The sequence below is a fragment of the Choristoneura fumiferana genome, chromosome 28 (genome assembly GCF_025370935.1).
Source record: "Choristoneura fumiferana chromosome 28, NRCan_CFum_1, whole genome shotgun sequence".
Taxonomy (NCBI): Eukaryota; Metazoa; Arthropoda; class Insecta; order Lepidoptera; family Tortricidae; genus Choristoneura; species Choristoneura fumiferana.
Window position 1 is genome coordinate 7,294,499 of NC_133499.1, and position 15,651 is coordinate 7,310,149.

Consider the following 15,651-nt stretch of genomic DNA (forward strand, 5'->3'; position numbering starts at 1 on the left):
GATTTAAGATTTAGCACGGAAATGTAATTTTGAACATGACAATCTCTTAATACAGAAATGTATTTTTAGTTGACAATGCAAGTACAGTCGATAAAAAGTACAGTCAGCAAATTTTTTTCTTAATAATATCATTTTGGTTTTATTTGTGTAAGCTTTTATTTTTCCTCACAATACTTTTTGTTGACTATACTTGTCTTGCATTGTCATCTAATCTGTAATCAGTATAAGTACTGCTGTGCTAAGCTAATGGTACTTTAAATTTGTATTCTCATTTTGGTTTATAATTATAATACATACATACTCGTACATTGCAAGTCGAATAAAATCTTGTAAAATATGTTTCTTTTCACTTATGATTTACATCATCAAAAATAACGAAAAATGTGCAGAATTTGTAACATTGCTCACAGAGATTTTGATTAGGTTCGATTCCCGGTCATGTATGTATTAGAGTCAGACAAAATAAAACGGTTGAATGCCATATATATCCATAGTCCATACTAATATTATAAATGCGAAAGTGTATGTGTTTGTATGTTTCTCCGTCTTTCACGTCGCATTGGAGCGACGGATCGACGTGATTTTGGCATAGAGATTGTTTATGGGCCACAGAGTGATATAGGCTACTTTTTATCCCGGAAAAATAAACAGTTCCCGAGGGAACAGCGCGGAACAACCGAATTCCACGCGGGCGAAGCCGCGGGCAAAAGCTAGTATATATACACACATCCAGTTCAACTGGTAGAACAAACAATACAATCTAGGGTCACTGTCACAAGTACAAGTACTAAAAATACAAGTAAATCACCACGGTTTTGTTATAACTTATGATCAATGGTACGCATATTGTTTACACATATAACACACAAGTTAATCAAACCATGGTTGCTTAGGAAATGAAAAGTTTAATATGATTGACAGCCCTTTTATAGCCTGCCGGAAAAATCTTTACAGCGCGATTCAGCTTTTCCTTGAGACGAGATAGTGACATCTTTTGATGCAAAAGTAAACTAAAATCCCGGTTTAACACACATAGTGACCTATAATATTTGTGTTATATTTCCTTGTATTTCTTAGGAGTACTTCTAATGCCTTTATGGGGATGGCACAATATTTAATTTATTAAAAATACGACTTGTTTTTAAATTACCCTTTGCCAGGAATATTATATACATGTTCCAAAAAATTGGGTCTTTTGAGGCACATGTTTATGCTAAACGTTTTTATGATAATTTGTGTATTTATGAAATAAAAACAATATAAATTATTGCATTTTTATTATATTATCCTGCAAATTAACTAAAACCATCTAAAACACATGCAATGCGTTTAGCTTATGCTAAACGTTTTTATGATAATTTGTACATTTATGAAATAAATAAAACATAAATTATTGCATTTTTATTATATTACTCTGCAAATTAACTAAAACTATCTAAAACACATGCAATAAGACAGCTTGTCTACATAATTTTATGTGGTTATGGTTAATAACAGAGACGCTTCAAAAATACGGATTCTTTTAATCTTCAAATCACGCATTTCACATGTAACCTCAAGGTCGCTATGACTTTATATGGAATCACCCCCTTTTTAGTAGCCATACAAAGCCACTTCATTCTGTAAATGATTTAGCAGAAACTCTTCCTTCAATACACTTTGAAATAAAGAATATAAACCTCATTTGTGCATAAATATTTTAATGTATAGCATGACTCTTACTGAGACCATGTCCTTTTTATTGTTTTGGTAAAAAAACACGATATCTCTCCTTCTGTTATGTTCTCCTTTGCTGTGTTTGATGTTGAAGGGCTAGAGCGTTCGTATAATCATGTTGTTGATGAGCAACTTGCAGTGGAAGATGAAGCTGACTTGCACCAAGTCGCTTGTAAAGACTAGGATGCATAAATACGCAGAATTCTGAAAATCTCGTCTGTATTTCATAGACCAACGTACAAAGCATTAGAGAACATTTCTGTAATGCTTATTTCAACTCGAATACTGTCGGAGTCGTCTGAATCCATTGTAGGGATACTGTGATTCGAATTTACTCGTAAGGCAGTCCAAATATCAAGCCAAGTGTCGTCGAGACTGCAAGATAGCGTTGTCGAAGAAGCAGAGCCAAAATAGTCGTCTAAACTATCCAATCGTGGTCCAATTATCATGCAAAGGTCGTGGAGAAATGCGGCAAATTTTAAAGTATTGAGTTTGTGCTGAGAGGTCTTTAAAAATTATCCAAAAAACACTGATCGCACCAAATCGCAAAGTAAATAAAACGGTTTTAGGTTAGATTCTACTTGACAGTGACAGCAGTGACAGTTGACTTCGTTTTTTTTTTTAACTGTTTCTACTAAGTACTAAGCCCTCAACGGTTCTGCAATTTCAATCTCACAAACGTCATATCTACCACTTAAAAAAAATATTTCTAATTAATAAGAGGAAATAAAAATAAAAGAGCTGCAGTTCCTCGATTATTAAGACGTCGACTATCGAAAAAAAATATAATTAGCGCCTCTCCAAAAAACTTTACTTAGCCAATTCAGTGTACAGATAGTTTAAGTCCCGGGGAAGGACACGGAGTAGTTTTTATTCCGGAAAATAGCATGTCTAAGAACCATCGCTAGAAAACATGATTTCAAATTTAAAAAAAAAAACCGTATTCAAATCGATCCACCCGTTTGAGCTACGGTGCCACAGACAAGTGTGTGTGGGACAGACACACATAGCGGTCAAGTTTATAACACCCCTCTTTTGCGTCGGGGGTTAAAAAGTAGTACAGTCAGTTTAACACAAGAAATGTTGTGTCACATCATACTAACAAACATGCTTATTAGATGACCAATTATAATATAAGAGAAAAACTAGCTACTACACAAAGGGCAATGGAAAGGAGCATGTTGGGAATCAGACTTAGTGATAAAATCAGAAATACAGACATAAGAAGAAAAACTAAAGTCATAGATATAATAGCTCGCATAAACCATTTGAAGTGGGGTTGGATAGGACATATGCTGCGCAGCGGAAGGGACAAATGGAGCAAACAAGTAACCTTATGGTACCCAAGAGAGGACTGTAGAAGAAGGGGGTGCCCAAAAACAAGATGGAGAGACGACATCCGCCTAACACTGGGACCTTACTGGACTAGGGTAGCAGAAGACAGAGCTCAGTGGAGAGAGCTGGAGGAGGCCTATGCCAAGAGGCACGCTGAATTCAGAGACATAATATAGAATAGAACACTTAAACACGTACTGCTGAAGTTGTAGAGAATTCAGAATAGAAGGGCTTTATTATTATTATTATTTAATTATAGCATCAAACGTAGGGTAATGGTAGATGAGCATGTGATTCACTATGTCAACGAGTATACTTATTTGGGCCAGATAGTCTCCTTCGAAAACAGACAAGGCAAAGAAGTCGACAAACGTATTGAAAATGCCTGGAGGAGCTACTGGTCCATGAAAGCACTAATGAAGGGTAAACTTCCACTAGCCTTAAAACGCAAGCTCGTTGACATGTGCATCCTGCCATCCTAACCTACGGTGCTCAGACCTGGTCTTTGACTGAGGCCCAGAAGTCCAAACTCAAGGTTTGCCAGCGGCTATGGAGCGCAGTATCCTAGGTGTTCGAAGAGCCGATAGAATAAGGAACACTGAACTGCGCTCAAAAACCGAATTGTTGATGTGGGGACGAAAACCGCCAAACTCAAGTGGGACTGGGCAGGACATGTCTGCCGGATGCATCCGGATCGTTGGGCTAAAATCACCACTGATTGGGTTCCAAGCGACGGACACCGGAGCAGAGGTAGGCCTAAAAGAAGGTGGCGGACGATTTGGAGAGATTCCAGCCGGACTGGCAACATTTTGCCGAGGCCAGAGACGAGTGGAAGGAGAAAGGGAGGCCTTTGCCCAGCAGTGGGACACTATATAGGCTATTAAAAAAAAAAAAAAAAAAAAAAAATTATAAGGGGCTTAAAACTACGTCAAACAAGCATGTCTGGCAAATTCGAATCCTACAAATTCACGTTTTATAGAGTGACTCAGGAGATCATGTCGATCTAACCAGGTAACTCACCATCGTGCTCGAAGTTGAGCAAATGCTCCCCCAAATCGCACCCAAACACCCTCTCCCGCAATATGCCCTGCTGCTTCAGCCTGCGCCGCGAAGGCCTGGAGAGTATAAAGCTTCTGAACAGACTGATCAGCTTGCCGTGTTTGCGTAGTACCGGCTTTATGGGCGCCACTGCTACTGATCTGTGGGTACAAAGGAAATAATAAGTCGTTGAAAACAATGGAACTAAAAAAAATGTTGATAAAATATTTGTGGGTAGGATGATTGAAAAGAATAATTGGGATTGGTTTTTTGGAATATTTTTGTATTTTTTATTTCAATTCCAAATTTTTACTTTTACGGTCATCCCGTAAAACCTAAATTGAAAATACAAACTGAAATATAGATGCACAGAAAAGCCAGAAAAACAAGACCAGCACTGGAAAAAGAACCCAGGTTCTCGGTATTCCGTACCGCGTGCTATACCGCTACACCACTGCTGGTCAACGGTACAGACACGAATTTCCCCTATGCACCTATGAATTAGTTTTATCAATGAGGAGTTAAGAAGCACAATGTCGTCGTGAGTACCTATGAAAAGTTATAAAACTTGAATAAAAGTTTAAAAGTTACACTTAAAATTCCAAAAGAATTGACAGAATGAGTAACTTATACTGAATCGCTAAATTTGACACTGAAGCGATTCAATTCCCACTCAAGTTAAGCGTCACGGTACGAAAACCGCTTGAAGTGATTGAATGAAAATGTCTGTATCGCTGTCGCTGAACCGTGCTTTAACTGAATCGCAAAAGTAACGTCGTGGTACGAAATAGCGATGCAGTTCAGTTTAGAGCCTAAACTGAATCGTATTAAGAGAGCGTGGTAGGCCCCCTGTACTTACCCGACTATAGGCGGTGGCTGGGTCATGTGCCGCGGGACCTTATCGCCTATGACGGCGACGCAGTGGTGCGGGAAGAAACCGACCCGGAACCCTCGCTTGCCTCGCCACCACGTGGACTCCTGAGGACCTGGAGACACGAGATGTGTTATATTTTTTTCTACAATATGCTCGGAAATGTCCGCCCGACTGTCGCAAACATAGTACGCGACGTTCTTCCTTGTAGACTGCCACAAATAAAAAAAAAATTGATGGAATAATAGAGAACATTTAGCATATTACACCTTCTTTATTTCTCTTGCCGTCACGATGTAACACGCTTTTGTTTTATAATAATTGGGTTACACCATCCATTGATTAGCGTTAATCGACGGTTAAATGTGATGCCGTCTCCGTCTATTCGAACAAAACAAATAGAGACGGCATCACACCTAACCGCCAGTTAACACTAATCAATGGATGGTGAAACAGCCCCTTAATATAATGTACCATCAGTCAGAAAGTGGTCCACCAATTTTTAAAATCCCTATCAAATGAATATGTCGCTAAAGTCGAACTTTCAGGTTGACAGACACGTCTATTGGCATTATTGTTTTATGACATGCAAACGATTATCAACTTTAGATTGTACCTATTAAACGGTATACCTATTTCTTATTAGTGTAGGAAATAAAGGTAGTGCATCCCAACAGTAAAATTAGCCTTAGCCTTCTGAACCTAACCTATCCAAGTCGCTTCTGCCTAGTCTCGTCTTGCTCGCTCGCTTCGCTCGCTAACCGCCACATAATTTAACATTTATTCATTTTATTTTAAATCGTGACTGATATACCTACCTTATGTATAAAAATTGGCCAAATGTTATTTGACTATTTGTTATTTGCCTCAGCCAATCATTTGCTACATAATTGTTTGCCACATAAAAGTGTGATGAAGTAAAATTTTGCAATATAAAAATGTTGCGAAATAAGAAAAACGCGAAGTAAAGTTATGCCAAGGATTGGTTTGCCAAATGAAACTTCGGCGAAAGGTTGGTTGCGAAGTGAAATTTGGCGAAACATATTTCGCCGAAAAGGGAGTACACCCTTCTCATGTTTGACAAAAGTTTTAGATTTTTTTCTAGTATCACATAGTGATACAAATGACTTATTTGGTAAAATAATTTTGGACAAAGGAATTACTCGGTTTCATATATAAACAGATTTGTATTTTTACACATAAATACCTAACTTAGGAGTGTTTTTTTTTTAGATATTTATATGTTAGTTTCGGCTCATACGATACAATAACCGAGCAAAATTTCATCGACTGAGAAATTAATTCATGGGTCTCCATACAACAACTTGCTTCATTTCCTGCACTATTTTTTTTTATTAGCCTATTTTTGTGTCCCACTGCTGGGCAAAGGCCTCTCCTCTCTTGCTCTATATCTGATTGAAATTATTTTGAACTCTAGTTTTTTTTATTTACAAGTAATAAAAGCTTTGAAACAAAAAAAAAGTTTTTTTTTCATTTTTATGGATGACCTCTAATTTGAAGCATACATCTATAGATTCGCATAAGCAGACTCACCAGGCATATCGATGATCGAGATCATATCGCCAACCTCAAAACTGATTTCATCCCGGGCCTGTAGAAAAAAAAGTAAAAATTAGATGACAACATTTAAGATCCCTTACGATTACGTACGGTTCCGTAGATACCTCTAGGGGAAAAATGGAACCCTAATAAAGTTGCTTTGTTGGCTGTCTGTGTATTTGACTATCTGTCTGAAATTTACGGCGAACACAGTGTGTAATTCTGATAGCTGATACTATTTTAGAGGTTCCACAAAGACACCGAAGCTTTTTCTATAATTATTTTCGGAGTTATTGTTATTTCGAAAATACAAACTGAGACATGGATGCACAAAAAAACCAGAAAAAGACCAGCGCTGGTCTCTTTTTCTGGTTTTTCTGTGCATCCATATCTCAGTTTGTATTTTCGATATGGTTTCACGGGATACCCGTAAAAGTAACAAATTTGGAGTTGAAATAAAAAATACAAAGACACTCCAAAAAACCAATCATTATAGTTATTTTTCGAGAAAAACCATAGAAATCATAAAAGTGTATTTTTACAAGCTTTTATTTAGTTTCACCTGTCCCGTTGTCTGTCTGTCTATCTGTCTGTAGTCAAATCTTGCAAGTTAAATTTGCCCAACTTCCAGTAGTCGGATTGACTTGAAATTTGGCATACTTATGTAAATCACGTGACAATACAATAATCTAGTAGTGACATCCTGGTGGTCCGGCCAGGATCGTCTCCACAGGACGGAACTCTTCAACGGTTAATAGCATCGACTTGAAATTTGGTATGCAAATGTAGTTTGTGTGACAATGCAAGTACAGTCAGCAAAAAAAGCTTGTATTAAAAATGAAATTTTTATGGTTAGGTCATTTTTTGGATACAATTATATGAAAGTAAATAAAATATGTTCTCATAAAATAAGTTTGTAGCTATAACCTTGCAAAAAATGCATAAAAAAATGAAAACTGTTTTTTTGTGGCACGGTGCCTTAATAGTCGCATTTTATTTTCAATGGAATGTATGTACACTAATAACATAGTTTTATATAAAATACCAGCAAATCCGCACTGCACCCGCATGAGAACTACTGTTGAAATCTATTTTAATGATTGCAGCATTAATACAATACAATGACTCTTTATTGTACACCAGAAACAGTAAGCGATTAATGTTCTTTTTATTTTTATGTGGCAACTCTCTCTTGGCTTCCAACAATACACGCTTAGCACACCGAGTTTAAGTTTTTATTATTTTTAAATATAAAAACCACATGCAGAACCCTCAAACCAGTGATTTTTTCAACTACCTCCCTTTCACCAATGCCCAGCAGTGGGCTATAGGCCGAGAACTCACCTGCGACACGTATTTCCTAACCGAATACGCAGCCGCCACGGCCGGCGTGTTGATGGAGCTGGAGTCCTCATTAGCCACTAGCAGTTTGTGACCTGGTAAACAAACGATAGCACATTACTACGTATACCGTAGAAGTTGGGTTAGTAAAGGTCACAGCTCATTACAGCCAGTGGCGATCCTTACATAGAAGCCCAAAAGCCGGGCTTGCCTTATAAACCGAACAACGTCCAAACTAGAAAAAAAGTTCTAATAAAATCACTTTAATAATTTAGCGCGCTTTATTTTACGTAAACTAAAAATTGCGTAATCCGCCGCATGGCTAATGTAGTGGCGCTGATTGCGACCGGCGGCCGGCGGCGGCGCGGCGAGTCTACGCGGCGATAGTGGCGTACATTGTAAATAGCATGACATCTCGCTCGCTCTCGTGGGCTTTTACGGGGCTTCCAAACGCTCTCTTCATACTTAGGAAAACGTTAGTTTTGCAAATATCTATGTATAGCTGCATATGTAGCACTTTCTTTGCAATTTTGAATCTGGCTTACGGTGTGAAGTTTGTTGCGTTTGGTTTGGAACGCGACGCGAGTGCGCGGGCGAGATGAATAACTTCTAACTAACTTCATGATTGTTTGTTTCGAACCGTGGGCCGTAGCGTAGCGTTGTGATTAGATGCAATCAGTTCAAAAAATAAATAAGTGCTTAGGTATTCTGGTTCTAGTGCAGTGCCTGTGGGAGAGAATGAGTTCGGAAACGGACCAAATTGTCCCTTGTGTGGACTCCCAAGTGTATGTCTGTAAAATTCTATCCAGTTGCCTTCAGTGCGATTTGGTAAGCTCGTCCAAACTGAAGATTGAAGTTTACGGCAACAAGATGGAAGTAGGTACAATAAATTATAAAAAATACTAAATCATATCTCTCGGCTTGCCATAGTCTGATACCCTAGGCACGCCACTGATTACAGCCACCCGGCACCAGCGCCGCCGCCGCGAGCAATACTTATCGAGAGTTATTGTAATGCATCACAATATCATTATTATTGAAATTAATGTTAATATTAAACTACAATCCTGGTTTGACTTGTTGAGGTTTAACTGTTACGAAAATGGTTAAACTGATCGAGTGTTGCCATTATTTCCGGTTGCGAACTTCCTTCCGCTGGCGTTCGTGTCGTCATAGTGTGTTGTATGTTTTTATTATGTTTTAGTTTTTAAATGGGTCCCACTGAAAAACAGCGTTGCGGCTTGCCTTTTTCCATCTAATGTATTTTTATGTGTATCGAATATGTGTAAATAAATGTTTCTCTCTCTCTCTCTCAATAAGTATTCTTCATATGGATTTGTATCAGGGATGTTACGGGGCTCTGATTCCGTTTCCGTTAAGTCGGAACTTACGTTTGATGTTTTTCATCACACTTGCTCGTAAACAGTGTCGTAACATGCAGGCTACCTTGGTTGCAACCCCCCAAATAAAACCCTCGACCTTAATGTGCTTGTCATGAAACCCGTGGTCGGTAAATGAGTCATTGCCCGTACTAATTTTCTTGTCATGAAGCCCAAGGTCGGTCAATGATTTGATACTGCATGGCGTGCAGGAGCGCGGCGCGCGCACGTCGGGCACATGCTGCGTGGGGTGGGGCGGCGCGGAGGCTGGCGCTGCCAAGAGCGCAGTCAGCGGTATCGGCAATTTTTGGAAAAATCTTAGTTTTTCTTTTACAAATATACAATTTTACTCGCAAATGTGATGAAAAACATTGTATGTCGCACGGGCGGTACTAGAATTACGAACATCGACTCATTAAAGCCCTCAGTCTTCGACTTCGGGCTTCTAATAGACTCTCGTTCGTAATTCCTTGTTTACCGCCCTTAAGACACAATGTACTATTCCTACACAAACTTATTTGTGCCGATTCTGCAGGAAATTCAACAGCGGCCAGCAGTCGATGGTGTCATTCGCGACGATGGAGAAGTGGTGCATATACTCGGCTATGAGACTGCGGTCTTGTTTCTTTCTCTAGACTGACCTTGACCTTGACCTGACCTGATCTTGAACTGACCTTTATTATCCATCTGCAGCCAATTCAACAGCGGCCCGCAATTGATGGTGTCATCCGCAATGATGGAGAAGTGGTGCATATACTCGGCTATGAGACTGCGGTCTTGTTTCTTTCTCTAGACTGACCTTGACCTTAACCTGACCTGACCTTGAACTGACCTTTATTATCCATCTGCAGCCAATTCAACAGCGGCCCGCAATTGATGGTATCGTCAGCGATGATCGAGAAGTGGTGCATATACTCGGCTATGAGACTGCGGTCTTGTTTCTTTCTCTAGACTGACCTTGAACTTGACCTGACCTGACCTTGAACTGACCTTTATTATCCATCTGCAGCCAATTCAACAGCGGCCCGCAATTGATGGTGTCATCCGCAATGATGGAGAAGTGGTGCATATACTCGGCTATGAGACTGCGGTCTTGTTTCTTTCTCTAGACTGACCTTGACCTTAACCTGACCTGACCTTGAACTGACCTTTATTATCCATCTGCAGCCAATTCAACAGCGGCCCGCAGTCGATGGTGTCATCACTCATCAGCGATGATCAAGAAGTGGTGCGTATAGTCGGCTATGAGACTGCGGTCTTGTTTCTTTCTCTAGACTGACCTTGAACTTGACCTGACCTGACCTTGAACTGACCTTTATTATCCATCTGCAGCCAATTCAACAGCGGCCCGCAGTTGATGGTATCGTCAGCGATGATCGAGAAGTGGTGCATATAGTCGGCTATGAGGCTTCGATATTCCGTCTCGTCCTGACAGCTGTCAATCTTCTCTGTCAGGTTCGGCAGGCCGGATACCTTGCGGTCGTATATGCATCTGGAACAATTGTGAACAGGCATTTTATGTCAAAAATCGACCACCAGTTCGGAAAAACTTCAGTTGAGACGAATCCGGCTAGAAACTCACCGAAGTACATTTTTTTTTCAAGGCATGTAATTTCCCAGAAACTACTTTTATATTGACGATTTAGTTGATAGATTTATGGGAGAGGAAGTAGAGAGAGGGGGGATGTTGCGTCGGTCGTTTGGCCCTTAAGAATAAGCAGAAACTTGTGCTCCGCCAAGCAGAGCTCTGACCATTAGTAGTGGGGCCAAAATGTGAGCCTGGCTGGGTGTGAATGTTCATATGCAAGTATGGTATACACCGTGGGCCGAATAACCCGAGGGATTTTAACCATCGATTTTAGAGCCCAATTGGAGTATATAAAGTAGTATAACATGTAGTCCTATAACAACCCGTTTTTGAGATAATCGTTATTTAAGAAAAAATCATAAGTAGAAAAATCTCAAGTGTAATACACCCTAAGTATGTTACTAAATGTCAACGTTAAAAATGATTACTGATTGTCACGTCAGATTGGTTCCTCTTACTCACTCTCTTAACTAAGACTTGTTCACAAGGCCGTGCTAAGCTTAATTGAATTATTTTGTTCTAAAAAATAATTTTAATTAAAGTACATAATTGAACCTATGTTCATATAACATTTTTTACTTGTATTATCGTCAGAAATACCTTGTTAAAATCCCTCGGGTTATTCGGCCCACGGTGTATATTATATAAGGTTTACTAATGTTTCGGCGAAAAATATTTAGCAAATTATTAGCTCCAAAACTATTTATGCCATATTTTTATTTCCCAACTCAACGTTTCGCACTGATATCATTTCCCAACTAATGATTTGATAAATTATTATTATGCAAATTATTACCTGGAATTTTTTTAAGATGTAATTTATGTTTTCGTCAAATATATTGATTGGCATACGTTAATTTAGCAACATATTATTATTGAATGGCATCCAACCTACTTTCCTAGTGGCAGTTATCCTGGCTGCTATAAAAAAAACCTCACATCGAACCTAAACTATCCAAGTCGCTTCTGCTCTGAACCGTCTTGCTCGCCCGCACAAATCTAATTGGCCAAATGTTATTGGTCAATTTTTTATTTGCCTCAGCCAATCATTTGCTACATAATTATTTGCCACATAAAAGTGTGATGAAGTAAAGTTTTGCAATATAAAATTGTTGCGAAATAAGAAAAATGCGAAGTAAAGTTCTGCCAACGAGTAGTTTGCCAATTGAAACTTTGGCGAAAGTTTGGTTGCTAAGTGAAATTTGACGAAACATATTTCGCCGAAAAGGCAGCACACCGTATATTTACTTGTGCAGCATGTGATCTCTTGGAGATAAACAAGAGAACGAGAGAGAAGAGATAGGTAAGTTGGTCTAGCCTTGAGTCGGCCGTTAAGTTCATAGAGCCAGAGCCAAAAAAGTACCTATGTAGAAATAGGAGCTCCGCCGAGCGGGGCTCGAGCGACTACTGTTGAGTAGTAGTAGTGCACATGCTTGCATTCTTACTTGTGCAGCATATGATCGAACTGTTTGCAGTGTTCGGCGTTGCGGGCGAGCGTCCATTCGCGCACGTCGCTCGCCTCCGACCACGAGCAGTGCAGGGCTTTGGTGGACGACTTGCTGTCGCGCCACGACACGTGCGAACGCACCTTTAGGGTTATCCAACCTGGAACAGGAGAGGTTTAATGTTACTTCTAAGTTTCACAGCCGTATCCGCCACAATCTCTACAATGCTTGAACTTGGAGTAGATAAACTAAATGTAGGTAGCACAAAAACTATTTTCTATGTCGTGCCAGTGCACCTGAGTTGTGATCAGTGTGTCTGTGTAGTGTATTAAAAGTTCAAATTCAAATTCAAATGATTTATTCAGTAAATAGGCCGCAATGGGCACTTTTACACGTCATTTTTTAAACTACCAGCGCTTTCGGAAAGACCATCATTGCCAAGAAGAATGCGACGCAAGAAACTTGGCAGAAAGTCATTTTTTCAAAATAAATAATTACAAATAAAATACTTAAAAACTACAATATACAATTTAAGAAAAAAATACAAAAAAAAAATACAGGGATGTATGGGGTCCCTTAGTTACAAAACTAAACACTAACTATATCTAGACGACCAGATGGCCTAGTGGTTAGAGAACCTGACTACGAAGCTTGAGGTCCCGGGTTCGATTCCCGTGTCGGGGCAGATATTTGTATGAAAAATGCGAATGTTTGTTCTCGGGTCTTGGGTGTTTAATATGTATTTAAGTATGTATCTATCTATATAATTATATTTATCCGTTGCTTAGTACCCATAACACAAGCTTTGCTAAGCTAACTTTGGGACTAGGTCAATTGGTGTGAATTGTCCGTGATATTTATTTATTTATTTATTTATTATCTACGTTCAGTGGAAGTGTAGAATGCTTCCACCGTCATAAATTAAAAAAAATATATATATAATGCCTGTATGTAATTCAGTGCCTGTATAGTGTGCAGTTGTTTATGTAGTGTATCAAACTGTCTGTATTGTAAATGTCACAGCGTCTGCGTCTGTGTAGTGTGTCAGCATAATAGTATGTCAGTGAATCTGCGTAGTGTGTTATTTGAGTATCTGTGTAGAGCGTCATTGCGTCCGTGCAGTGTTTCAGTGTGATATATCAGTCTGCTTTTGTAGTATATCAGTGCGTTTGTGCAGAGAGCCAGTGTTTTTGTGCAGTGTCTCAGTGTTTACACAGTGTGTCGGTGCGATGTATCAGTGTGTCTGTGTAACACGTACCCTCGGCCTGCGGTGAGTCAGCGCCGTGTGTGTCGGTGGCGACGGGCTCGACGGACACCGTGCCCAGACACACGCGCTCGTAGTGGAAATGCGCGCATTCCTCTAACTTGGGGAAGCGGCACGAGGCGGCTGGCGGAGGTGGCTGCAAAATGCCACATATTATGAACAAAAAACACCGGCCAAGAGCGTGTCGGACACGCCCAAAATAGGGTTCCGTAGCCATTACGAAAAAATTAAGTAATATTTTTCTAAGGATTTCGTATTTTATTCGTATTTTATCGTTTATTCCTGCTGAGCTGGCAACGTTGCATTTTTGTTAGTTTTTCTCGATTATTCGATAAAAATTGAAAGAAAATTAATAATGTTGTCTGATGAACACTTCTTAATATATAAGTTAATGTGTCTACTCCAATAATTATTCGTTATAGACTTTTATTTTCTTTAAAAACCGGTCATAAACATTAATTCGTTTTTAAGGAATATAAAAGTCTATCACGAATAGGTAATTATTGGAGTAGACACATTAAATTATATATTAAGAAGTGTTCTATCAGAAAACATTTTTATTTTCATTACATTTTTATGGAATAATCGAGAAAAACTAACAAAAATGCAACGTTGCCAGCTCAGCAGGAATAAACCAGACCACTGAATCGAAAAATTGTCTTAGCAATCCCCTAATGGTTTTAAAACACCTATTCAATGATACCCCACATTACAAGGTTGGATACTACGTCTATGGGAGGTACCATAAAAAAAAAAAATTTTATTGTACCATTTTGTTGGCATAGTTTACGTATATATTCGTGCCAAAATAATAGCTTTCTAGCATTGATAGTCCTGAGTAAAGCCGCGGACGGACGGACATACAGACAAACAGACACGGCGAAACTATAAGGTTCCATTTTTGCCATTTTGGCTCCGGAACCCTAAAAAAGTAATAGTAGAGGATCCGTCACATCAAATTTACCCAGAAACCAACATAGTGTTATAGCAAATAAAATATTTCATTTCATTTCCGTTCAAAATCGTCTTTCACTCATCTTTTCTTTATATATTTTACACTTTTTACACGTTTCACACGGCACATTTGTTTTTTTTATTTTGTTGTTGTATTTGTGTGTCTGTGAATTTGATTAAGTGTCTTCTCTCTTCCTTTCTTACAGGCTTCAACTTTCGATTGGCGTTAAATTTATTGCTAAATTCAAGTTTTTTATTTTTATTTTATTTTTTATTCGACTGGATGGCATACAAGCATGTGGGTCTCCTGATGGTAAAAGATCACCACCGCCCATAAACATCTGCAACACCAGGGGTATTTTTTAATACACTAAGGGTCTGTTTTACCATCCATTGATTAGCGTTAACCGACGGTTAAACGTGATGCCGTCTCCTTCTATTCCAACAAAACAAATAGAGACGGCATCACACCTAACACTAATCAATGGATGGTGAAACAGCCCCTAAATTTCATATATAAATACTTTTCATCCATTAACCCTATGACCGCCACGGTCGGTAAAACACGACTGCTGGAAAAAGTGCCGTAGTGGCCATGTCGGCATTTCGTGGCCGCACATGGAAAGATATTCAAAAAATTTTTTTTTGTCGCGGCTTGGCCGACCGTGGCGGTTAAAACGCTAAACAGATAAGTGCAAATCCTCTTCGGATCTTAAGACTAGGTGATGTCGACAACAACTTAGTAAGAGATATGGTAACATACTGAGTCGTCGTCGATCCCTCCAGCGGGCACTGACTGGCTCATCGCGTTCCCTTGCGACGTCACCGGCGTCAGCGACAACGCCGTCAGCGATATCGAGCCTGGCGGCGAGAGAGAAAGAAGATTTTTCTCAAAAACGTCCGTACAAGTTGACATTATTCTTTACATATCAGAAGGTGAAGTGCATAGTTTATGGTCAGCGAAAAATTCCATCCATCCATCCCAGCCTATATACGTTCCACTGCTGGGTACAGGCCTCCTCTGAGAACAAGAGGCTTGGGCCATAGTTCCCACGCGGGCCCAGTGCGGATTGGGAACTTCACACGCACCATTAAATTGCTTCGCAGGTTAGTGCAGGTTTCCTCACGATGTTTTCCTTCACCGCAAAGCTCGTGGTAAA

The 15,651-nt window shown here is 39.4% G+C and overlaps 1 protein-coding gene across 1 annotated transcript in view; it reads right to left on the reverse strand.

Moving 5' to 3' along the window:
- CdGAPr (GTPase-activating protein CdGAPr) overlaps positions 1–15,651 on the reverse strand; it is a 57,598-nt gene that overhangs the window by 32,895 nt on the left and 9,052 nt on the right. The window contains exons 4-11 of the mRNA XM_074109146.1: positions 15,255–15,352; positions 13,532–13,673; positions 12,274–12,433; positions 10,554–10,732; positions 7,865–7,956; positions 6,515–6,572; positions 4,949–5,075; positions 4,072–4,250 (exon numbers count right to left, since the gene is read on the reverse strand). Coding sequence (XP_073965247.1) covers positions 4,072–4,250; positions 4,949–5,075; positions 6,515–6,572; positions 7,865–7,956; positions 10,554–10,732; positions 12,274–12,433; positions 13,532–13,673; positions 15,255–15,352 — 1,035 coding nt within the window. The remainder of the gene's footprint in view (positions 1–4,071; positions 4,251–4,948; positions 5,076–6,514; positions 6,573–7,864; positions 7,957–10,553; positions 10,733–12,273; positions 12,434–13,531; positions 13,674–15,254; positions 15,353–15,651) is intronic.